Below are 26,800 nucleotides of genomic sequence, written 5' to 3'. Positions count from 1 at the left end.
ATCTGTTCTCCACACTCATTCAGTCCTTGGCCTCTCTGCTGAGGCTGCCAATAAGAGTGCAAGTGAGTGCCAAATGGGATGATTTCCATGACGTGGACACCTGTCTTCTAGGAACTAGACTGAGAGAACAACAAATAATGTCTCATAGGCTACTGGACAGTTATCAGATGGTCATGACTCAGTCTCTCACACTTCAACCATATTTAGATCACTGACCTACAGGTGAAAGGCTCTTCCTCCCTTTGTCCCATTAGTAGTCCCCTGAAACATCCAGTCTGTCAGCTTTCTTTTGTTTGTTTTAATTTAAGGGGCACTCAAATTATTTACACTTTAAATGTTCAGCACTATCATATACAATCTATAAATTAACTTCTGTTCTGACTCCATGTAGCTTTTCTTTTTAAAATCAGTCCTTATAACATTGATATATTTTTAAAAACATATCCTGTCTTTAGCTCTGGCTACTCACATAACGGCTATATGACTAGAACATGAACTTTGTGGAGCCCAATTCAGGTCTGAGATATGCAGGTGCTTCATCGGTGCATCTCCTGAGCTAGTGCCAACATGCACTGCTTCTGGTGAAATTTTTGCAGAGTCGAGTAAGTGCTTCTCCATGTTCAGCAAAAGGCTGCAGAACCAGCTTCAGAGCTCCTGCACAATCTGGTGTGCACTACTGCATGCCAGGCCAAGTGGGTGGAGTTTGGCAGGAAAGTAGGTGCAGCCAGCTTGAAGGTCTACTGCTACATATTATGTACCAGGCAAAAACAGTGCACAGTGGAAGCAGCAGGCACCAGCCTTATAGCGGTTGCATAGGTGTAACAGGATATATGCGGACTTACCACTGCCAAGGCTCAGGCAGGTGTTAGTAAGGACATACTAGTGCAGTTAAGGAGGACTCCATCAGTATCTGGCCTGCATGGGTCCGGGCTAACGATTTGCTAACAAGACCATGCAGCTTAGATGAACTGTCAAGGTGGAATGTGAAAAACACTGTGTAGCAACACAAGACAGACTACAACCATTCCCACAGGCAAGCCTGTATATTCTCAAGGGATGGATAGGTGGGTGTCATAGTTTTTGTACAGAGGCAATGGAAAGCCCTGCGTGTATGTTTTGCAACAATCACCACTATGCTATCTCGTGAGCCATGTTGCCACTCCTGCACCAAAAAGGTTTTTTTAGGTGAAAGTCAGTTTCTCCCTGGCTGCCTTTGGGGCTGAAGAAGGCCATGGCTACATTAGAGAGTTTACAGCGGCACAGCTGCTTGGATGCAGGTGCACTGCTGTAAGTGCTCTAATGTAGCTGTTCTAACCCACAGGGGGAGACCTCTCTCATCAGATTAATTACTCCAGCGCCCATTAGCAGCAGTAGCTATGTTGGCGGGTGAAGCTGTCCTACTATGTTGGTGCTTAAGTTGGCATAAGTTATGTGTCTCAGGGGAGTGGCTAACTTATGTCAACTTAAACTGTCGCGTAGCCATAGCCTTAGACTCTTAAATTCCTCAGAAGTGCCCTGGTGGAAAAGCCTGACATGAAAAGCAGAGAGACCTGGCCAGACTGAGGCGCATCACTCTAACACAAGAGAAGTTCTTTCTTTGCCCCCTCAGCCATCTCTGCTTTATGAGACATTTATTTCACTCCCTGATGGAAACCTAACTAAACTCAGCTTGGAAAGGTAGGCGAAAGGAAATTGCTAGTGAGAGCTAAACTCCGAGTTCACTCTGTGCAAAGCAGATTGTAAATTGGGAAGCTTAAAGGAGCCTCTCGATACCATGCATTGCCACACAAAAATTCTGTTACTCCATTGGTTACTGGAGCTTGTTGAAGTGTGAAATAAGCAAAAATCCATCGAGTTAGAGACTCTTTGTGTACTTAAAGAAAGAGTCACAGATTGAACTATACAGACATACATGCAGATCGATGCACAGAAAGATACAGAAATGCATGAAAAGGTCTAGTTCTTTTTTTTAAATTATGGAGAGCTTGCTGCCCGAGGCATCTTTTTCAATTTCTCATGTCTCTGAATCCTTTACTATGTCTGACACAAATACACTGCTACGATCACTATTTTTTCAGCTGACTGGTGACAGTTTCACTCCACCCCCATTTGTGTTAGCATCCTGAAATTACAAAGATGAGATCCCCAGTACGTCTTTTGTGATGCATATCAACTTTTGTTGTGTTCCTTTGTTTGGAATGTGACACAGTATTGTGTTGCCTGTGTCTAGGGAGCAGGTTTGCTTTATTGTTCTTGTAAATATGTACTGCCGGGTGCAGCTCAGTGGTAAGCATTTAGTTTGTGCATGACTGACGCCGACCCGGACAACTGCTCTGACCCCAAGCAGATGGTGGTGCAGGGACTCCAATGATCTGGAACTAATAGCATGTGCCATTTCTTTTTGTTTTGAGCAGACAGCCAGGCCTTACATTTCCCTCCCCTATGCAGCAACAGCTGTATATACAGTACAAGCTGGCAAAACCCTAACTGTCACTTCAGTGCTCCTCCTCTGTCATTAATCATAGGTCCTAGGGTGATGAGACTTCATCAAAATGAACACTGCATGTACATAGCATGGCTCTTTCCACCATTAATAAAAATGATGTGGGCTGGAGGATAATTCAGACCTCTAGCTGCCCAATTCAATTGAAATTTTCCTGGAAAAAGAAGTAAAATGGGTAATAAATATAAAAATCCTCCATAGGAAATACTCTAACTTTGATATATATCCTTAAAAGAACAGAGAAGTGGATCAGGATTAATTATACCATTTGATTTTTCCAGCATGCAAACAAGAGACACTATGATTTCATTAATTTTTCATCTCCATTTATTGTTGTTTTTGTCAATGGGTCAAAATGAAGGACTATTTTGAAAATGATACATAGAACTGATGAAAGTCTACAAACTGAAGTTTCTTTCCAGGGCCACAGAGGATTTATTTCTTCCAAATGACAGCAAAGCAGTGGTGTCTGTTTTTATAACTGAGGAGCTGCATTTTATATAAACTAGTGTCATTCATAGTGTGCGGGGCATCTTGTAGGCATGCAAACAACCTCCCTTCTTCTCTTTTCCCATTCCACCCTCCCACCCCCGAAATGTTTGTAGCTCATTCAAGGCTTGATAGACAGGGTCCCATTTATGTTTACACAACGGTGTAAAGGGGTAATAGTTCTGGTGTAACTGGACACCAGGGAATTCCTCCGGTGTGGGAGGACTCCTGCCTCAGTGTAGGGGTCTGGACTCGATGACTTCTCAAGGTCCCTTCCATCCCTAATTTCTATAATTCTATGACTACCTGGATCCAGGGCCGACAAGAGGGGGGAGAAGCCGCTACAAATTACCAGGGCCGGGCGGTCCAGACAGGGGCCTGGGGCCCGGCTTCATTGGCCCTGTTTAGCCAGTCCGCCCCGGAAAAAAATTTTTCACCGGGGCCCGAACCTGCTCTCGGCGGCATTGCATACAGAGTAACCACTCCCTGCTACTCCCCAATGTAAGCAGGTATTTCAGAGAAAGGGGTTATGGCTGAAGTGCAGCTGCACTCTAAATATTCCTGGCTGCCACAATGTCTCCCTGGGGCCCTTGACAGCCAGTCAGAGGTAAAGCAGATCCTCAAGCTGCTCTAATTTTGCTAGGGGTCTATACAAATATTGTCTAGTCCCAGAATTTGGGAGATGCAAAGGTGATGTAAAGTGACCTTTCCACCCCCTGATGCTGGAGCCAGCCTCAGCTCAGGCAATACTGATGAACTGGACCCTATGGATGACAAAATTAAAAATAAGAAACCTGTTCCATACTCATAAACAGGGGAAGAAGGTAGCACAGCTGAAAAGCAGACTACAGTTAAATTCAAGTGATAATGCCATTTTATATATAGACCTTATCCTTAAAGATGCTGAATACCTGTAACTCCCATTGGAACTGAAAGTGCTCACCATCAATCAGGATTAGGCCCAAGAGAAATTGTGTGAATGTATCTACATGTGAGCGGCAAAGAAAATGATTCTGCTCAGTCTGAACTCCTTCCAGGAAAGGTTTCACAATCTTGACTAAATAAAGGTCGCCAGTGATGCCAGGCTCAAACCTGCAGACACTTAACCACATAAGTATCTTTACTCCTGACATTAGTCCCATTAGTTTCAATGGGTCTACTCACATGAGTAAAATGATGCATGTGACTTAACTGCTAGCAGGATCAGGGCCAGAAATGAGCAGAAAAGCAAACTGACAATTAAGCTATGAGTAATATGGGTGGCAGTCTCCAAGGTGCTGTAGAAAGGGCTGTAGCTGGCTAGGCCATTTAAAAACTGAAAAGACAGAGTTAAGTGTAAAGAGCAAATAATGTTAGGTTAATTCTGAAACAAATATTGAGATAAAGATTCACTAGAATTTCATTTAAAACTAATCAAAATTAATGACGTTTCCACTCACTTCAGCAATAAATATAAAGTCAGTACCTCAGCCATGACTTATCTGTTCGACCATTCATTTATAAAATGCCCATCACCATTTTATCCAAGCACTAATGGGCTAGACCAGGAGTAGGCAACCTATGGCACGTGTGCCGAAGGCGGCATGCGAGCTGATTTTCAGTGGCACTCACACTGCCCGGGTCCTGGCCACCAGTTCGGGGTGCTCTGCATTTTCATATAATTTTAAATGAAGCTTCTTGTACATTTTAAAAACCTTATTTACTTTACATACAACAATCATTTAGTTATATATTACAGACGTATAGAAAGAGACCTTCTAAAAACGTTAAAATGTATTACTGGCACGCGAAACTTTAAATTAGAGTGAATAAATGAAGACTTGGCACAGCACTTCTGAAAGGTTGCCGATCCCTGGGCTAGACAGTTACCAAATCATATTTCAGTCACTCCCCGAAGGGTTATTTTAATCATGAATGTCAGAGACATTGCATAAAAGCAGTAAGATATTCCTATGTGCTTTGGAATTTACTTCCACTAATAGCTATTTCAGAGTTCAGTGGATTATCATTGATACACATTTTGTCAGGATGGGATGTAAGCAAAAGCGATACAGAAAAATAGAGGTTCAAAATGAAAAAGTTATGGCATAAAAGTTAGATAGGCCCTAGAAAGGTCAAATTCGTACAACTATCCCTTCCGCTACAAATAATCCAAAATGACATTGACTTGGCAGTATCACACACTAATTTTCTTCAGGATGAAGTTTCCTCAACAATGTCTTCAATTTATTCCCTTCTGATTTTAAAAAACAAAAAACAAACAAACAAAACCCTTCATTCGGCATGTATAACTTTCCCATTTATTTTTGTTCTAACTATAGAACCAAACTAATAACAAAAATTGTCCTCCTAGACTGGGAACAAGGACAGTTTCTCTTATGTCACTGAACACATCATGTTAAATTTGCCCCTGTGCTGAGGACCAGCACAATGCCTCTACATCACATGTGTGTGTCAAAGTAGGGTTTAAGTGGGACTAAAGTGATTCCTCCACCTTATCCTGCCCCCCGGCAAAGGGGTGTATGTCCTGGTTCTGTTCTGAAGTCATTATTGGGAAAATTCCTGTGTGCACATGTAACCCACACACCTTCTGGGTGTGGTGTTCTGTCCCATAGTGTAGCACTGAGACCACTTCAAGAGAGAGATAAAATGAGTCTACTCTACAGCCTTAGCTAACAGCAAGTTGGCTTTTAGCTCATTCACTAAGTTCCAAAGGTCCCCACTTCAATCCCGCCTGCTGACGACTGGGGTCTGTTGACATTTCACACATACAGTGGTACTGGTTTATAGAATTGCAGGTTAAGGATTTCTGTTGGTATTTTAGCCCATTCTACATAGTATCTGGTTATGGTTGGGACCCAGACTTTGCTACTATATAGTAAAATGGGTTGAATTATGTCAAAGAGTTTCAGCTGTAGTTTTATCAAGGTATTGTATGTGTCTAGTAACTTTTTTATGGGGTAGGTCTGCTGAGGTCTTCGTTGTAATATTTTTATAGCCAGTTTGAAACTCCCTCATGCACTAAGTATGAGACCAAAGTATGTACAGTCAAGGGTGTGGTCTGCCTTTCCATCTGTAAAAATCAAATTTGAGTTTTGGTTATTTCAGGGCTTTTCCTAGAAAATCATGATTTTGATCTTTTCCATGTTGACCTGCAGACTTCATGTGCTGAAATATATAAACATGCATTATTTCAAAGGATGTCTTCAATAGCAAGCATTTTAACTCACTTATTTAGGGACAGTCCTGGGTGTGAGATTTGGTCCAGCATGCAGGTAGGTCACTATTGTACATGATGAAAAGCTTAGAGCTGAGGCAGCACCTCTGGTTAACTACTTTTTCCTGCATGATGGCATCTGTTTTAAGTGTACTTTATTTTTATCTTATAGGTGATAGATTGGTACATAGATTTAATTGTCATCTGTTTTCACATCAGTTCAAAATTGTAGCTGTTACAGATTCAATCCAGGGTGCAATTTTAATGATAGATAAACAGCAAATGTCTTTTTTCTAGATGTATTTTTAATATGCTTATTATTAAGCATCCATAAAGATGTAATTCCATTAAAAATAAAATAAAAATGGACCAGTTTAATTCCTGTTGTAACTCCGTTGATTTCAGTTAGGTTAAATCAAAAATTAATTTGCTCCTATGAAACTAGTCTCATCATCTCAGAAGCAATCCTATATGTAGAATAAAGAATGGCAAGGAGGGACACAGACAATATATCATCTCACTTTTCTCTAGCACATTTTGAAAGATTGAGGGAAATGCTATGGAATAAAATTCCAGAGGATATTTGTTATTTCTCTTTTCAGTAAATTATTTTGTAATCACATCTATTGTTTTCTTAATACTAGAACAGGTTTGGTGTGTATTACATATTTACCACTGCACAAATCAAGTACTCTAGGAGACACAGCCCCAATAGCTCCCTAAACTCCCACTAACACCAGGGCAGGGCCTTTACAATCTCAAGAGCCCTGAAAATGTCAGCAGTTCTGAACTCTGACTGTTGGGTGTGTGAGAGAGGTAATGGGCCCCCCATAGTTGCACCTTTACAGTACTGGAATTCAATGAGTATGTCTACACTGCAATTAAATACTTGTAGCTAGGTGGTGGTGTGGGGGACAAATGGTAATACAGTATGAGGGATTGTGGTTTGATAGGGAATTTTTAAAATGATGCTAAAAAAAATTAAGTGATTCAGAGCCATCAGGCTGTGCACACTGTTAACCTACATAACCACATGATATTAATACTGTTAACCTCATCCTCCCTCCCCCTCTTCCTTCCTATTGTTTGTTATACTCACTTGTTGCATTTTGTCTTTAGATTGTAAGCTCTTTGGGCTGGGACTATCAGCGTGTGTGTGTGTGTGTGTGTAGCACAATGCAGCCCCAACCTGACTCTAGCTTTTGGGAGCTACCATAATAATAGTAAAATAATATATAGTAAGATATAACCTATTAGCATTAAGATTTAGACAGATTATAGTTGTTTCTTTCTTTTTTTTGTCCCAGTGGCCTACTTGAGAATACAACACACAAGTGTAAACTGTTTAATTTCAAAAACATACCTTTTTGAGATTGCTAGTAATAACTATTCTTATTGATTAAAAGGAGATATTGTAATATCTCCTTTTCTTTCAGCTATGCGGAATAAGAACTTCCATTTTAAACAGCAAAGGCACTTCTGAGATCTAGCTGTTCAGTTAGCAGTTTAAGTGATAACTTTTGTTGGCGTATGCACACAAGCTTAGATGTAAGATATACTCTGTGGCCAACTGTATTTATTTTCTTTCCTAGAAAAGTGGTTAAACCATATTGCACATCCTGTGCTTATAAAATTCCAGAAAGGCTGTATCATAGTAAGTCCTAGTAGTTTATGTGATTTACATCCAGAAATGTAAACTGAAATGTTGTGAGATGAAATGTATTACTTATAATGAACTAAGACAGAGATAGGCTGTGAGGTACTGGCATATATGTTGCTTGTTAGGGTCAGTATCTTTTATAAAGCAGCTAGGGCTTAAAAATACAATTATTCACCACTCTTATGTTTATTAAAGCAGTAAAGAATGGGACCCCATTGTACTAGGCACTATACAAACAGTAGTAGTAGTAGACAGTAGTTGCCACAAAGAGTTTATAAACGAGGTTAAAAACAGTAGTTCCTTATTTAGTCACTTTTGAAAATTTTAATCCTACTGATTTCAGGTGCCCAACTTGACACCTTGAAAGGGGGCTACATTTTAAAGGACAGGTGATCAGCACTTTCTGAAATCAGTCCCCTTTGTGTCTCAAGTTGGACTCCCAAAATGCAGTCCCTAATACCTGATTTAGAACTCTTTCCATTGAGTTCAATAGGGGCTGGGTTAGATACAAGATTGTATACTGGATTGGCACAGACTAGCTAAAGCACTGACTTGTATAACAAATAAATCCAAAATCCTTACTGCCCTATACTGTATTTAAAGTTATTCTTATTCCTCAAATCTGGTACTGTCTTCCATTAAGGATCAGATGTTAGGGCCCTGTCTCATGAAGTGCTGGGTGCTCTCAACTCCCATTGAAATACTCATCACTTTGTGAAATAACAAAAAACGGTCAGTACTAGCAATACTGTAAAAAAATCCATACAAAAATTTAAATTTGCCTGAGGTTTATTTCTTTCCAGAGCCTACCTTATCTCTGATTTTATGAGTTGTGTTCCTGATTTTTAATTCTAGATTGTGAGGGTGAGTGACCTTTTACACTACTACAGAATCCTTATAATTTTTTTAAAATAGTTTAATATGTATCCTGTTTTTTAAAAAAATGCATCTGAATCAGTGATAGGAAGCACTTTTCTCAAATTATTAATGATTAATCCTTGGAAACAATATACCTTCCTGGGATCCAATATTTTAAATAAAAATATGTCCTCTTTGGAAAATATTAAAGTCTTGACATATGGTACACAAGAATATTTTTAGATTTTCCAGTTTGATTCAAAACACACACAAAAAAGAAGAGGCCCCACAAAGTGACCATTTACAGACAAACTAGGGCAAAAATCCAGAAACCATTCTTACTGCAATGGAACTACCATGAACTGAGATCATTCATCAGTCTTGGAAAAAAAGATGTTTTCAGGAAGAGCTTTTTAAAAGGGGATTGTGAGTTACAGTTCCACAAACAATACAGAGGATTTGCAGTATGCATTGTGCTTAAGATGAGGAGTGTGCCTGTAAGGAACCAATCAAAATCCTTTTGAAACTAATGAGGAGGGAGAAATCATGTGGGAAAAGAGTATTCGTAATGATAACTAACACTAGTTGTTTGTACAACTACAGCAAACTCTGTGACAAAGCAGTCTTTTAAAATGCACAAATTTAGTGTAGTTTGTCTAGGAAGGTGTTCTCCATTGCGTTATATTAGCATTAGCAGTAGAGTGAGCTGAAGCAGACAAAAAATCATATAGATGACAGAAAATTCAATCTTTTGTAAGCATGTGAGCCAGACCTGCCAAAGTAGAGTGATAAGAATTAAGTAAACTTTAGAATCTCATTCTCATATTGCATTTTTTTATTAATATGGAGGATTTGAGTGTTAAACTAGATGAGTTACTGATACCACAGACGCAGCAAGAGGAATCTAAAGGGGTGAAAGAAGAGCTAGTAGTGAACTTGCGCACCAGTAGTTTACTTTTCAAATGTAGTCAACATCTGATAGACTTCCAGACCCTGAACTGGAAAGTCCTAGTGCACATTTAGTTATGCAAATGACCTTTTAGGCTCCTAAATGCCAATTTCAGGGCCCCAAAGCAGGATTTCCCACTTCCTCTTAATCCCTACTGCCAAGACTATTTTAGACTATAAGGTGGATAGAAAGCTGGCTAGATTGTCAGGCTCAATGGGTAGTGATCGATGTCTAGTTGGCAGCTGGTATCAAACGGAGTGTCACAAGGGTCGGTCCTGGGGCCGGTTTTGTTCAACATCTTTATTAATGATCTGGATGACGAGATTAATTGCACCCTCAGCAAATTCGCAGATGACTCTAAAATGTGGGGAGAGGTAGATATGTTGGAGGGTAGGGATAAGGTCCAGAGTGACCTAGACAAATTGGAGGATTGAGCCAAAAGAAATGTGATGAGGTTCAACAAGGACAAGTGCAGAGTTCTGCACTTAAGAAGGAAGAATCCCATGCACTGCTACAGGCTGAGGACTGACTGGCTAAGCAGCAGTTCTGCAGAAAAGGACCTGGGATTACAGTGGACGAGAAGCTGGATATGAGTCAGTGTGCCCTTGTTGCCAAGAAGGCCAATGGCACAGTGGGCTGTATTAGTAGTACAACTGCCAGCAGATCAAGGGAAGTGTGATTATTCCCCACTATTCGGTACAGGTGGGGCCACACCTGGAGCATTGTCAAGTTTTGGTACCCCCACTACGGAAAGGATGTGGACAGATTGGAATGAGTCCAGCGGAGGGCAACAAAAATGATTAGGGGGCTGGGGCACATGACTTCTGAGGAGAAGCTGAGGGAACTGGGATTATTTAGTCTGCAGAAAAGAAGAGTGAGGGGGGATTTAATAGCAGCCTTCAACTACCTGAAGGTGGGGGGTTCCAAAGAGGATGGAGCTAGGCTGTTCTCAGTGGTGGCAGATGACAGAACAAGGAGCAATGGTCTCAAGTTGCAGTGGGGGAGATCTAGCTTGGATATTAGGAAAAACAATTTCAATAGGAAGGTGGTGAAGCACTGGAATAGGTTACCTAGGGAGGTGGTGGACTCTTCCTCCTCAGAAGTTTTTAAGGCCTGGTTTGACAAATCCTTGGCTGGGATGATTTAGTTGGGGGTTGGTCCTGCTTTGAGCAGGGGGTTGGACTAGATGACCACCTGAAGTTTCTTCTTCTAACGCTAATCTTCTATGATTCTAAGAAGTTTGTCCATGTGCAGATAATTTAATATCCTGGTTACTGCCATCACTTCTCTTGCCTGCTCATTCTCCTCTCTACCTTTCCAGTGCAGCCAAAAGGCAGATGCCAAGTTAATTGTATTGAACGACGTGAGGCCCATGCTCACCACCATGGCATTTCTCTATTTATCTGTCTGTAACTGAGCTGGGGAAACGGGGACGCACGCGGATCCCCTGGCAGTGGGGTGCACTGGTAACCTAGCATGGGGCGGGCGGGGGGGGTCCCATGGAGCCCCGGGAGGGGGTGGGAGAATGGGGGAGCCTAGTATGGAGGGAGGAAGGACGCACAGCCCCGGAAGAGGGTGGGTTTCAGCGAGTCCCTGAACTAGAGGGGGCCGCAAGGAGCTGGGACATCAGCTGTCACCCAGCGTGCAACCTCCTCGTGCGGGCGGCTGCCCGAGCCGGGCTGGGCCGTCCCGCCCCGCGGAGAGGGAGGCGCTGGAGGGAAGGCCGGGACGGCTCCCACCACTGCGGCTCCACGCCCCGCAGGGGCGCTCCCAGCCCCGCGGCCGGGCACGTCGCGTGCCGGCAAGAGGCAGAGACCCGCTCCGCTCCTGCCCTGTGGGAGAGCGCCTGACTGCCCACGCAAATGGTCCCTCCCGCCCCGCTCCCCGGAATGGTTTGTTCCTCCCTGCCGCCGGCTCAGAGCCAGTCGGAGAGACACAAGGACCACAAACACGGAGCGCGGCAGCGAGAGACTCCCCCACCCCCTCCCTTCACTTTGTTCTCGCGATACTAATCGGGCTTCTCCCTTTGTGCCTGGCAGGCCGCTGCAGGAGTTCTCGCGAGTCTTGGGCAGGTTCCCACGCCTGCTGCCGCTGTTGAGTCTGAGGGGAACCCGGGAATGAGGGGGCGGCGCGCCCCCCCACTCTCTCCCCTTCGCGACCGCGTGTGTGTCTCACGGGCGCGCGCACGCGCGCACTCGGCCAGGGGAGGAGGAGACAGCTCTCGCGAGAGTAGGAGTTTTGGCGAGAGTTTGTGGAAGATGGCGCCTGTTGTGACAGGGTAAGTGCGGGGGGTTCGCAGCGCCGGGCCGGGAGCGATTCCTTTCTGCCGGCACTGGGGCCCACCTACCGTCGCCCCCCGGTTCTGCTGCTTCCCCGTCCGGGGAGGCGGGAGCTCCTAGGCGGGCGATCCGGGGGAGGCCCCGAGATACAGACCCTCGGGGGCTGGGACCCCCCAGGTGGCTGCACCGGAGAAGGCCCCCGGGCGATAGGCCGGGATCCCCAGGTGGATAGTCTGGGGGCGGGTACAGGGAGGCCCGAGATCCCCAAACCCCAGGCGGGACGGGGGGAGGCGGGCTTAGTGCCGGACATACTCCTTCCCCGTCCCCGAGGTGGGTACCTGTTCGTGGGGTTTCCCGGTCCGGGTCCGGGCGGGGGCCCCCTCAGCCACCGGCCTTGGGGCACCAGACAAAGGCTCCTGTCGGGGGCTGTCCTCCTTTCTAGCGGGGCGCGATGAGAGGGGGCAGAACGCTCCTTCCCCGCGCGCCGTGCTGCGCTGGATTCACCAGGCTCTAGGTCCCATTCAGTAGGAACAGCCTTCTCCCAAGCAAGACCCCTGCTCCCTTGCAGAAGTGAGTGGAAGTTCCCCTTTCGCTGCCTGTTCACTATTCTCTGGGTTACAAATGAATATTTTTAGCTGCTTCCCTCCCCACAGAAGAATAGCAGCCTTCCCACTCCATCTGCTCCACATTGACTCAGCATGAAAACTACTTGCCATCCCCATTAATGCCACTGGGTCATACTGAATAATGGCCTTCCACCTGTAAACTGTGTCATGGTAATCAGTGACATACTCCTAATCAGCTGCTGTTAGGTAATAATGGTAGATTCACTAGTGGTAGGGTGTATCAGTAGCTGTTTTGCACACCTCTGCCACATCTTGAATTACACTTCACGTAGTCGGCACCATGGGTCTTGGGTCCCACTGAGTAGTTGCGTCCACTCCACTGAACACATACTGAATCTTGAGGGATGGGGCTGCAAGTACAATAGCAGGCTTTGTCTGCTCACCACCTGTTCATTCAAAACAAAATCCTGGTTGGTAAGAATATTGCTGGGTATCTTTACATGGTGCACTTAGTTTGATATTTTCACAGTGAATGTCACAGACACACTAAGTATTCCTTTCCCCGTGAGATTACACTGTCTCCAGCCATGGCTATGTGGTTAGAGAGACCAGCAGCCTGTTTGGGGGTGGGGTTGGTGGTTGTTGCTTTTGTTCTCTTGGCAAAAGTGGCATTGTTTCATTTTGGCCTTGATGGTGGTTCCATTTTTTCTCTTCATTGTTGAAAACAAGATCTAAGCTGCTGCCTGGATGTTGCCTGGTTTCTTTCATGTTCAAATGGAGCTTGCTGCTGTTGCTTGTTTTTCCTATTTAACATTCTTTAATGCAGCAGGTGTTTGTTTCAGTTTCCGGCTGGCACTATTTAGAGCCCTAAGGTTGGGGGAACAAGACAAAAAAGTGCTTTAAAATGTTTGTTTTAAATGTTGCTGTGGCATTAGTTATAGATTAATTGTATTCCAGTTTATGTTCATTTCGTTTAATTGTCTGATCATTTGACAATTATTTTCTTTGCTTGCTGATTAGCCAACTGCTGTCAATAATGCTCTAGGTCTGTGTCATCTTGTCTCTTCTTAGGAAATATGTACTACATTTTGACTAATTCATAAGCCTAGAAAATTTCTTATGAATGATAAAACCATGCTAACAGTAGGAGAGAAGTAAATATGTTGTGCTTTAACATGAGAACCGAAAAGACTGTGTGTGCTTGAGGATTCTAAAATTGGTTGTATTGGTCAAAACCTGTATAAATTTACTAATCCCTATTAAAAGAGGGAGTTCAGTGTTACTCCCTGAAACCCTGAATCTTAATACTTAATAAAGGTGGGAGTTCATTTGTTACTACCTGAGACCCTGAATCATTTATTATTATGGATAATCACTTCAAACATATTTTTATCACACAGGTAAACTTTAAAAGACATGCTAAAATTTATTAACAGGTGTGGCTTTATTGTATTGAGGATTGTATGTTAGCATATTGAATGATGGGTCTCAGGACCTGCTATCTGGTAGAACCTTGCTAAATGCAGATGACTAAATTTTGACAGGTGTAGTTTAGTTTGCCATGATTTATAATATTTCATATTATAAAATGGAATGAGCTGATTGGTTTTTGTGAGAATTATCAGGTTTGTGGATTAGCAGTATTATAGTTTTGAATTAGCATTGTTATACTAATGTTATGCAATGTTATATCCTGTTTTCATTGTGGATATGTTAAAATTAAAATCTGATGTGTCCTTCAGTAAGTGACAATTTTTCAGTGGTGGTTTGCAATTTCTATTCACCCTGAGATTGCTAGACAAAGTATGTAAGTGATTGTTTTCTAGTCAATGGAGTTGAATGTCTTTCTATAAAAACAATCTTTCTATTAAAACTGTGAATGCTAAAACTTAAATTACAGTTAATTAACCTGCATGCATCTATTCACTTGTGCCAGTAACTTGTTCATAAAATAGCGAGGTTAGCACTTCACCACAGAAGTTGTTTTTCCGGTATGGCCAAAACATGTCTGATTTCTTATCTACACGAAGTTATATACTATACCATTTTATTTCAAAGAAATTTTTATTGGAATAGTGAAGTATGCATTCATTATTATGATTGAACCTAAATTACTCACTTCAGGGGCAGAGAGAGAGATAATGAAAAATATGTTAGAAATGTAGCAGACAAGTAACTGAAAATGTCTTATTCCCAAAAATATTTTACTAATGGAAATGGATAATTTATGGACAGAATATGGTAAGCTTTTCTGCACGTGAATGATTGGGAAAACTTTAATAATTTTAAGGCTATGAAGTATTAATGAAAATGTCGACTACTAGAGATGCATAGATTCAGTAGGAAACCTTCATTCTGATCAGTTTTGTATTATGCAAGTACCTAAAGGCCCCAATTAGGTCAGGAACCCATTGTGATAAGCCTCCTACAAATATATGACATAGTGAAAGACAGTTCCTGCACCAAAGACCTTACAGTTTTGTTTAAAAACAGAAGGGTGATATAAGCAAACAGAGGTCGATGGGGTAACAGTAATATGAACTTGTTTTTCATAGAACTTAGCTGTGTGAACAATGTATGGTTATACAGTTTTTTATTATACTTGTAAAATTATCAGATTTATTATTGTTTATTTGTTACTGTAGTGCTTAGGAGCACCAGTTATGGACCAAGACTCCATTGTATTTGGGTGCTGTACAAACACAGAACAAACAGACAGTCCCTGCTTCAGAGAGCTTACATTTTAAATATAAGACATGATGGCTATAAACAGACAGATGAGACAGTATTGGTCAGCCTGATAGGCAGCAGTATTAGTACACCAGCAGCGTTTCCTTTGTGAAGTTTTTTTGTAGGTATCACAAAAACGGTGTGACACAAACACACACACACACACTATATGTATTTACAGAGGGGAAGTGTGCACATGACTGCGTGTGAGCAAGACAAGCTTTTAAAAAACAAACCAATGCCAAAACAGCTAAATGGTCTTAAGCCAGTAAGTGGCCACTGAGTCAGCAGTGTTCACTATGGGAAGACTTCTGGGAAACCCAACACAAAAGGTAACGCCATCCTGCACAGCATTAAAGGTGCACAGATAGCTGTCCTTGATGCCCTAGGCATGGTCTGTCTTGGCATAGCGAACCATGCCACACCTAGACCTATTAAACTGTCTCCAACGGTGGCATGGGAGCCCAAAGCCAGGTTGCTGTTCATCCAGCCTGGTGATGATATGAGAGTTACAGGTGGTGGGAGAGGTTCTCTCTTAATTCTGACCACCACAGTGAGCTGAGGATATCATTAGTTGGATAGAGAGTGTGTAGCACTGTCCAGATAAGATTTCGGCTATGCAATTGATGATGGAGTACATCCCATATATTCCTGAAGAGTGGCAAGTGTGGCATTTGCTATATCTTGGTGTCTTGATAAAGGTACTTTGCACCCTGATCAGTTTATTGGCTGTATTCTGATGCCAGCTGTTAGGTTGAGGATTTTTGGCTAGGATTGGTAACCATACAAGTTTTGTTGGCTTCAGTGTGCCTGTAATAATTCTCATGGTATAAGTGAGTTGTTTGTCTGATAGTGTAGCATGTGCAGAACTTAACCAAACGAGCACAATATTCTCCAACTCAATAGCATATGGTGAGCCCCAAACCACATAGCGCATTGACTCCCCAAGAGAAAACTACTAGTTTGTTCAGAAGACAGTTTCTGCTCTTGATCTTTAGTGAGGTGGCATTTGTATAGAAGTGTGTGACTTAGAGTTACCCCTTGATACACTGGTTTTAGAACATGTGCCAACCTCTGACCATTCAAAAACATATTTAAGCTCAAGTTGGCTCTGAGCATGATGTAAGAGGAAGCAGTGTTTCATGTACTTGATTTGTCTCCATTTCTTACAGCAATATCACTGTTCAGATTCTCTTCAGTCTTTTGGGAGTTACAGTCTCTGGAGGCCAAGCAGATATCACGGGGCTACATGAATCTCCTGGAGATGGTGTATGGCAAATTGTTGGTGAACGCATAAGATAAATTTGATTCCAGCGTGAAGCCTTTCTACAGTCTGGAATCTTCAAGTGCTAGTTTTATGGCCCAGAGCCACTTGCACATGTCTACCTTGGAGCAATAGCTCAGTTGCCATGACAACCCATCTAGGAAGAATTTTTGACATCTTGTACGGCAAACCTGTGTGCCAGACGGTGTCATAAGCTGCTGACCAAAAGAGAGTGTAGAGGAGGATGAGTGAATTTTTGCAGATGTTTAAAGGGAATTCCTCCCAAGCATGAGGGACAGCATATGAGAAAGCATCAAAGGTGTTTTAAAAATTGAACAAGTGCATGATAGTGGCTGGTATCATGGGTTGATTGGAGGTAGGAGTTGATGTTTGTGTGGCATGTATGAGTTAATAGGTAGGGAGGAGACAGACAACGAAGGGCCTTGAAAGTGAAGACAAGCAGCTAATGTTTGATTCAGTAGAGAAGAAGAGAGCCTGTTGAGGAATATAGAGAGAGGGGTGACATGGTCGAAATGCTGTGCTAGGAAAATGGTCTTTGCAGCAACGTTCTGAATTAATACAAATGGGGCAAAATTGCATTTGTCAAGGCCAGAGAGTAGGATAATGCAGTAATTGGGATTCTGGATGAAAGTTTTGGCTCTGTGGATGAATAGAATAGATTGCTTCTGCATAAGATCTCTAAGATATAATCAGCAAGATTTAGACATAACCTGGAGGTCCAGCTCAAAGACGACACTTTGAGCCTGAGTGACAGGCAGGATGGTGGTGTTGTGCATTGTAGCCAGGAAAGAAAGTAGCTGGGGGACTGTTGGGAGAGACTACAAGCTTTGTTTTAGCCATGTTGAGGATTTGGAGAGGTCAGTGAGAGAGGCTGAGATTTTAGTGTAGACAAAAGGCATGTAGAGGAGAAAGAGAGGAGTAGAGAAGAGGCTGTGTGAATTGTCAGCATAAAGATGGTAGTGAATTTGTGTTTGTGAATGAGATTACCTGGAGATAAGATGTAGCAGGAAAAGAGAAGTGGGGACTGAGAACAGAGCTCTGGGGAACTGCCATTGAAAGTCGGAGGGTGGATAAGGATATGCAAAAGGAGTGATTAGAGAAGTAGCAGAGCCAGAAGAGGACAGTCATGGAAACCAAGGGAGAACAATATTTCAGTTAAGAGTATGTCAAAGGCAGCTGACAGGTCAAGGAGTAGGGGTTCTGAGCTTTTGCTAGGAAGAGGTCATTAGAGACTTTGGCAAGAGCAATTTCAATGGAGTGCAAGGCACAGAAGATGGACTGGAGGGAGTCTAGGATGGAATTGGAGGAAAGCAACTCCAGACAGCAGTTGTAAACAGCTGTGCAGTGAGCTTAGTGATGAAAGAGAGAAGGAAGATGTGCCTATCACTCTAGGTTTAAATTTATGGTTAAGATTTGAGAATAGTAAAACTATGGATGTTTATACTATATGCACACATACATAGTCTAGAACAGGGGTCGGCAATCTCTGGCACACGGCTTGCGAGGGTGCCTACCCTGACGGGATGGGCCAGTTTGTTTACCTGCTGCGTCGGCAGGTTTGGCTGATCGCAGCTCCCATTGGCCACGGTTCGCCGCTCCAGGCCAATGGAGGCGGTGGGAAGCCGCGTCCAGCACATCCCTCGGCCCGCGCCGCTTCCCGCCGCCCCCCATTGGCCTGGAACGGTGAACCATGGCCAGGTAAACAAACTGGCCCGGCCCGCCAGGGTAAGCAGAGGTTGCCAACCCCTGGTCTAGAAGGTTGTTTTTATAAAATCATTTATGGTCAAATGGGTAAAAGTCACACAAGCAGGAAGTATTAACATATAAATCATTAGCAAGGAGTGTTACTGTTCTAAATTTGGCTATTGAGAAACCTTTTGGGAATCCTTGAAAATCTCTGAGATAGTTCTAAACACATTTTTTCATGGTTTTATTAAGGATTGTTGTATGAAAATATTATCTTTTATTTTTAGTGTGTTTACATTTGCTGCTTCTTCATTACCCGAAGTCCTCTATGACTGTTCTTTAATTGCTGCAAAAAGGACTGAGGTGTCCGATGCAGGAGTAGAGTGACTTAAAAACAAATATCTTGTTTTTATTCAGATTATGGTAGTAGGTAGAACTTCACTCATCTGTACATATTTTATTTGACACACACCAAAAAATTTTGCTCTCCATTTCTTAGCAAAACATTTTAGAATATTATGAAGTCTTAGAGATATGACTTATTTTAAAAAATATACTGTACATTATGAAGTATAATAAATTATTTAAAGGAAATTGCACTTGTCAAAATAAGAGAACAGAGTACTTTTTCAAATTAGCAATAGAACAATTAATTCATTATAGTGTTCTTCGACATTAGTAAAAATTAACATGCTAGTGTACTAAAAAGAGAAATATGGAAAGAAGGAGAAATGTCTCTAGCTGGGTTGGCTTACAAAGATATTAGGTCTTCATGGTCAAAGTTTTAGTATTAAACTATATAGTCAATAATAATTGACTTTTACTCTTCTTTGGTGGCGAGCAGGGTTTGAAGGGGGAAGAAAGAAAGAAGCTGTGCTTTTAGATGTCCTAAGATGTAAATTATATAAACATCATAAATATTTTGGTTTATGCAATACATTCTTATATCTCTTGGGGTGTAACTTACCCAGTTCATAATTTTGATTTCATCTTTAGAAGAAAACTGTGTGAAGCAGAACTTTATGTAGGCTGTTATCAGTAAATATTAGTAAATGTCAATTTCATTGTACACACACACAAACTGATGAAAAAATATTTCCATTGATGATAATCAAAATTTACATATATGCAGAGTAAGAAAAATGCTGCTTGGGAACTTATTAAAGTTTGATTTCAAGGATATTTACTCTGTATATTTTGACATGTAATGTTGACAGTTTGTTTTTAATGTTTGGAAAGCTTTAACTTTTTTGATCTGTCTCTACAGTCATGAAATAATTGTATGCCTCCACATAATTTACCACAATTTTGAAAATTTAAATAGATTAAAAATAGAAAAAAAATGCTTAAAATATACATTAATATTATCTGTCTTAAAAAAATAAATAAATCAAATTTTCCAAGCCTAAGTTTATGGTTGCAGTACGCTGTTACCCTCTTACAGTACTCTTCATCCCAAGGCTTCTGAAATTAATTATAAGCACTTCATTTATTGACCTACATGTTACTATAATATACTAAATTGTTGGCTCCCAAGAAGCATTTTACAGGAAAGGCATAGTTGAACATGCAAGTGGGTTTTTAATTAAAAAAAAATACTTTGATTACATTAGCTGAATAAAAGGAACAGTTGTAATGTTCATTAATTTAAATATAACAAGTGCAAGTGTTTATATTCTAATAAAGTTGTACATTTTTCCAATATAAAATTGACCTCTTACTTGAATTTGCTGAGTGATTGATGTTCCACTGTGGAAGGTCATCATACAATATTAAGAAATTCATTGTAAGCTTTCATAAGTGTACCAAGACATGGGTAATATTGATTCTTACACATAATTTTAATAAGTAAATGTATATGATTCAGGGGAATAGGCTATGAAATAGGCAAGCAACAAAAGAGCACCTGTCCGACAGCTGATCCATTTATTTAAGGAGGAAATTGAGAGTAGCAGTTCAGAAATCATTATACCATTATTGAATCTAAGAACAGTAAATTTCAAACCCAGATCTGTAAATTTCAAATCCGATTTTGTCAAAAAATAAGCAGAAAGGGATTGAAATACACACAAGATGGCAAATCTGTAATTATTTAAGGTGGTATCATACCATTTCATACAATCACACAAGGTGTGCATTAACAGTAAACTAGCTTGCTGCACACTAAGTCTCTGTGTGGACCCTGCTGCTGGGCACTAAAAGTTACATGGTGTACTTTGACCTCCTGCTATTTGGAATGAAAGTTCCACTAATTTTTTAGTGAAAGGCAGTAGGTCAACTTAGTGCATGGAAGGCTAGTGTGATGAACTGTCACAGCCTGACTTGCCTTTTGCTAAGTCTCTGTGTAGACAAGCCCTAAGTTTACACCTGTGCCACAACTCCCATGTGTAGCAATTTTGCAGACCATGAACATTAAACTCAGGATGAAATTTGACAAAAGCCTAGTCAGTTTTATATACTTACTTTAAGTTTGGGAAAAGGCACTGCATAGAATGGGGATAGTTAACTGGCAAGCTGGGGGACGCATTTGGCTTGCCAAATCATTTTATTTGGTCTGCCCGGAGGCAGCTGGTGAAAATATTCTTGTGCATGGGAGGCTGAGCAGGGTTGAGTCTCAGCCTACCCAATTAGCTCCTAGGCTCACCCAATCTGAGCACCAAACACAGTGCTTAAAGTGTGGGGTGTGGTGGAGCAGAGCCTAGAACTGGGAGCAGGAGCCCAGGCACTCGGTCGCAGTGCCACTCACTGGCCCAACCACCCCACTTTCACTGATGCAGGGAAGGGGCTTCTCTCCAAGCCACCTGGCTCTAACTGCCTTCTCATTGGCTCCCAGCTCCCACAGCCAGTCTGATTGGGGCCAGCCTATCTCCCCCTATTCTCCAGGCTGTGGATGAGTTGGGGCATATGTCTGCCAATGGGGAGGCAGTAACCAGAATTGGGTAGTGTAACGGCAAATCTTTTCCCTGTTGGTATGTTGGAGGGGTGTTCGGGCCAGATTTGAATGGTGTGACCTCACACATGGCATTCTGCTTCTCTCTGCTGCACCATGCTACACAGCTCCGGTTACTTCCTTCCCATTGATGGGTGGATAGGGGAAATGTGGTTCTCATTTCTTAAGTCAGCCAATGGGGGCAGTAACTGGAGCTGGATGGCATGGGCTAAAGTCCAACCCTGTGCTGTTGGGGAAGTGGAGCCTAGCGATGTGAGACAACAGCAGCTTTTTTTAAAAGACTGTGCCCCTTAGCAACCATGTTCAATTTTTTTGAAAAACAAACAAAAAACCCTATATGGCTGCCAAAGGGGTTTAGTGGATTTTGTGCCCCAGTCTACCTTAAAGTTGCTCATCTCTGGCATAGAAAATGGTGTTTTGCTCAGCAGAGCGCTGTGTGAAACTTACTGAACATGTCAGTTTCTCTCTGGTGGGCAGGTGCTACTTTTGGGTAGTTCTAATATGTATTAATTTTGTTATCTGCAGGGAACTTTAAAATGGGGGTTGGAGAATGGAGGGGATATTTTCAAGCCCACTCTGAATTTATGCCATTGTATGTAAGTTCCAAGACCTGCACTAATAGAATATATAATACTTGGAGCTTATTCAGTGATTCTCAGCCTTAGATCTGAAAGCACTTTTGATACATGGGGAAATTGAGGCAGAGAGAGGTTGAAAATTCCCCAAGGTCATGCAGAGTCAGTGGGAGAGATGGGAATGGAGTCTTGGTCTCCTGATTCTCTGAACTGTGTTCTAGCTGCTGGGCCATGCTCCCTTTCAAGTGTTCTGTTATTGACAAGTGGAAGCAGTGTTTTATCTCACCTACCAGAAATGTGTAGATTCAGAATACTGAGGGAAGACATCAGAATTATATAGGTTTTTTTCATCTTATTCAGTGAAGAATAGTATGGAAAGAAGAACCAAAAAGGTATAATCATTTGCATGGTTAATCAGTTTTAATAGCTTTAATTGCTACTAGCGTGAAGCTACAGTGGCAACAGAAGGGATGTTACTCCCTTCATGTAAGTTCTTAAGGGGCGTAACAATCAGACAGATATGGTGTCAGGAAAAGTGCAATTGTAGAGCTCTCAGCAGAACAGGCATGAAACCTTCCAGAGCCATCCATCTCTTTATTTCTCTATACAAGTTAATCTGCGTAGATGACTGCGTTTTTCTTTTATGCCAATACCACACCGAGTAATCGAGACAGCCGACCAGGGAAATAACCCACTTCCTTCCCTGACAGACCCAGGGACGCACCTCACCCATGTACCTATCCGCTCCACCGATACTGACTTGGACTCCTTATTCATTCCATGGGTGGCATACCCGAGCCCACTTATCCACTGACACTTTAAAAACCCTTGCACCCCAATCTGGGTCTATGCCGGTTATGCGATATGTCTGCATCTTTTCATCTTTGCAAACAATACCTGTACCCCCCCATAACCCAAGCCTGACCCCAGATGTACAGTACATTCCCTCTCAACCTGTGTATATTTCATTTCAAACATTTACTTTAATAAAATTTTTATATTTTCTTTCCAGCTTACCAAACAAAAGTAAGACAAAACTAGTGAGCTGGAGGAATGAAAATAGGGCAAAATCAGTTATATCGGGGGGACAGATTTTTCCCCTTCTACTTTTTGATTGCTAGATCAACTAGAGAGTTCTTTATGTATGTTGTGATGTCTTCCAATGATAAGTTTTGATACTTCTTCCTCCTTTGACCAAATCTCCTGTGGCCAGCTGCTTTCTGAGCCAACATTTTTTTTTTCTTCCGTCATGCTGAGCACTTCTGCCAACATTTATTCTTTTTGCATTCAAGATTTTTTCTAACATTCCATGGTTGGTGGAGGTGAACTGGGAATTCTCCAGCTAACTTTTTTGAGAGTGTACTGAAAATAACTTTCCTAATCACAACTCTGCTTTTAAAACCTAACTGTGTTTTATCTCAGGACTGTAGAGAGGTAGTAGAGTAGTTAACCAAAATAATTGGTTGGGACCATGACTCTCTGTGTGTGAAATAAATTAAAAAATATTTTCCAGCCATTTTGTATGAATGATTAAGATATTAACCAGCTATTTCACCACCACCCCCCTTTCTGGAGTTTCACAGTCACAGTCAATGTTGACAAGTTCAGGATATGTTTAGAGCCATATGTATTCTATGATTCTGTAGCTGAAGAGTTGCATTGCAGAACTTAACCTTCTAGCCCTTGTGGGATGAAAGAAAATCTTCTAAATATGAATCTGTCCATTGTCTTCCTGATACTACAGTGAGCCAGTGACAAGTTTGAGACATGGACTATCTCAGTTCAGCTCAAGTGATCATATCTGTGCATCCCAGTGACTTAACTAATATTTAGCTCCATATAACACCTCCAGAGATTCAATACACTTTACCAAGGAGGCCATAAATGCCAATATTAACACTATCATTGCTGATTTGTTAACAGAAACTTATAGTTTACTATGCTTATCTTACTGGATGCAATGAAAAAAATACTTGGGATAGGTGACAGTGGGACAGTTGGTTACTGTAAATTACTCTTGGGGATGGTGTGATCGGGCCTGGGGTCTGTCGCCTAGTGGTTACAGTCTCTGGCAGTTCCCCCGCCCCCAGTGGTTACGGTCTATATCAGTCCCCCCTGCCTAATGGTTACAGTTGAAGATTAGGGAAATGTGGGCCCTCCCGCTCCACCGAGTTCTGACCTATGTCCCTGTGAGACCTGTCCACCAGCCTTCCCCTGGATTGCCTCAAGTTAGCCTCCCTGGGCCACTACCTACCTCCATCTTGTCTTCTGCAGTCTGTCCTGGTGAATGCTGTCCTGGTGGTTGCCTATCCCCCCTCTGTCCCACAAGGGCTGCTGCTCTCCAACATGCCTTCACTCAATTTGTATCTGGCTGCCTTCTGCTCTGGAGCTCCCAGAGTCAATCCTCCCTGCTCTGTCCACTCTTAGGTGAGCGTCTCCTTTGTAGATCGTGCCTCCAAGCAGAGCATGCTCGGCATGGACCCTCCTCTGCCCTCCTACTTTTTAACACCTGGCTGTCTAGTGAGGAGTTCATACACTCTATCACAGATGGGAAGCTAGGAATTTAATTTCAAGTAACCTTTGACCCTACCCATAAGGGTCTTCAAAAAGGGAAAATTTAAAAACTATATAGAATGTTGTTGTAATGTAAAAATATTGTACTGACTAAACTGAATATGTAAGGGACTAATACAATAAAATCTCCATTGGAGACTTGCTGCAGAATAATGTTTGTTGCTCTCTTCTTGAGACAGAGAATGGCATTTGATAACACTGACAACCACTAGTTTAAACAAATGTCAGAGTTGCTCTGTAACACAAGTCTCCTATGTTTTGCCTATTCAGCTATGGTAATGAGCAAGTATTTTCTTTGTGAATGTAATTTGAAAATTCTTGCTAGCTATATTAAGATTGAGAGTTCCCATTATAAAATCCTTATTTTGTTTGAACAAGTTTACCCATGTCTATTAACCTGGATGAAAAATACCCATGCTACTATACCACCTTCCTTCCCCTTCACTACTGAAGCTATGTCTAGATTACAGACCTTACAGCAGCACAGATGTACTGCTGCAGCTGCGTAGCTGTTCTATGTTGACAGCTGACACCTCTTCTGTCGGCATAATTAAACCACCCCCAAGGAGCAGCACTAGTTATTTTGGTGGAAGAGCGTCTCCTGCAGATATAGCGTTGTCCACACTGGTGCTTTTGTCAGTGAAACTTATATCGGTCAGGGGTGTGCTAGTGTAGACATAGCCTAAGAAACACTCATTGCAATCTGAAGGAAGAAAACAGTTCTGTGTTGTTCGTTGTGCTCTGTATTTAATTATAGCATTGTTGATCAGCTGTCTATTTAATTTAAAATGTTATTATCTACCTGTGATTTTAATTATGCTTCCTTTCCTTTCTGACTTCATTGCACACTTTTTCTGCTTTTCTGTTATAGGTCCTGGCTAAGGCTAATTATTTCTGTCATGACACAAAAGTTTAAAAATGAAGAAAAGGATTAGTTTCAGAAAAATGCAGAAGTCACAAGTTTATAGAGAAGTGCAAAAGTAATGATCCACATTTGTTTTAGAAAATTATCCCTTTTACAATAAGAATTTAAAATTATTTATTTAATAAATAGCATTTAAACATTCTCATTCTGATATACTGGACATAGATAGAGAATGTTGGGAATCATTAAGAAAGGAATGAATAATAAGACAGAAAATATCATATTGCCTCTATATAAATCTATGGTATGCCCACATCTTGAATACTGCCTATAGATGTGATCGCACCATCTCAAATAAAAATACATCTCTACCCTGATATAATGCGGTCCTCGGGAGACAAAAAATCTCACCACGTTATACCAAACTTGCTTTGGCCCCCCATGTTCCTTATTCCCTGACCGCCCCCTCCAGAGACCCCCATCCCTAATCACCCCCCAGGACCCCAGCCCCTACCCAACCCCCCTGTCACCTGACTGCTCTGACCCCTATGCACACCGCCCACCCCCTGACAGACACTCACTGGCCGCAGCTGGGAGCTGGCGGAGTGGAGCTGGCTGGGGCCGGGCTGCTCCGCTTCCTGCCGCCGGTGAGTGCAAGGAGGTTGGGGAAAGGACGCCCTCCGCACTCACCTGTGGCGGGAAGCGGAGCAGCCCAGCCCCAGCCAGCTCCACTCTGCCAGCTCCCAGCCGCGGCGCTCTGCTTCCCGCTGCAGGTGAGTGCGCAGAGGTTGGGGAAAGGACGCCCCTCCTAATCACCTGCAGCGGGAAGTGGAGCGCTGCGGCTGGGAGCTGGTGGAGTGGAGTGGGCTGGGGCCGGGCTGCTGGTGAGTGTGGGGCGGGGGTCCCTTCCTCTAAGCCTCTTCCCTCGAGCGAGCAGCGTGTCAGAGCTTTACCGCATTGTATGTGAACCTGCGTTATATTGGGGTAGAGGTATATGTTGGAATTGGTTCAGAAAAGGGCAACAAAAATGATTAGAGGTATGGAACAGCTTCCATAATTAATAAGACTGGGATTTTTCAGCTTGGAAAAGAGATGACTAAGGGGGAATATGATAGAGGTCTATAAAATCATGAATGGTATGGAGAAAGTAAATAAGGAAGTGTTATTTACTCCTTCTCATAACACAAAAACTAGGGGTCACCAAAGGAAATTAATAGGCAGTAGGCTTAAAAGAAACAAAAGGAAGTATTTCTTCACACAATGCACAGTCAACCTGTGGAACTCTTTGCCAGAGGATATTGTGAAGGCCAAGACTGTAACAGGGTTCAAAAAAGAATTAGATAAGTTAGTGGAGGATAGGTCCATAAATGGATATTAGCCAGAATGGGCAAGCATGGTGTCCCTCTCCTGTTTGCCAGACGCTGGGAATGAGCGACGGGATGGATCACTTGAGGACTACCTATTCTGTTCATTCCCTCTGGGGTACCTGGCATTGTCCACTGTCAGAAGACAGGATACTGGTCTAGATAGACCTTTGGTCTGACCCAGTGTGGCCATTCTTATTTTCTAAAGCCAGTTTCATAAGGAAAATAATAAATCATAGAGTTATCTAAA

General features: G+C 42.2%; 1 protein-coding gene across 20 annotated transcripts in view; it reads left to right on the top strand.

Moving 5' to 3' along the window:
• RBPJ (recombination signal binding protein for immunoglobulin kappa J region) overlaps positions 1-26,800 on the top strand; it is a 104,247-nt gene that overhangs the window by 9,487 nt on the left and 67,960 nt on the right. For 4 of the 20 annotated variants that reach the window (XM_045018933.1, XM_045018931.1, XM_045018930.1 and 1 more), the window contains one exon: positions 11,716-11,954. The exons of 5 other annotated variants lie outside the window; for them this stretch is intronic. In XM_045018933.1, coding sequence (XP_044874868.1) covers positions 11,794-11,954 — 161 coding nt within the window. In that variant the 5' untranslated portion in view covers positions 11,716-11,793. Of the gene's footprint in view, positions 1-7,821; positions 7,864-11,715; positions 11,955-12,848; positions 12,996-15,486; positions 15,584-16,423; positions 16,533-26,800 lie in introns of those variants that run through there. 11 more of the 20 variants (XM_045018937.1, XM_045018938.1, XM_045018932.1 and 8 more) reach the window with 10 other exon arrangements.

The sequence above is a fragment of the Mauremys mutica genome, chromosome 5 (genome assembly GCF_020497125.1).
Source record: "Mauremys mutica isolate MM-2020 ecotype Southern chromosome 5, ASM2049712v1, whole genome shotgun sequence".
In the NCBI taxonomy this organism is placed as follows: domain Eukaryota; kingdom Metazoa; phylum Chordata; order Testudines; family Geoemydidae; genus Mauremys; species Mauremys mutica.
The sequence above is the reverse complement of the archived record's forward strand: the minus strand, read 5'-3'. Positions and strand labels throughout refer to the sequence as shown.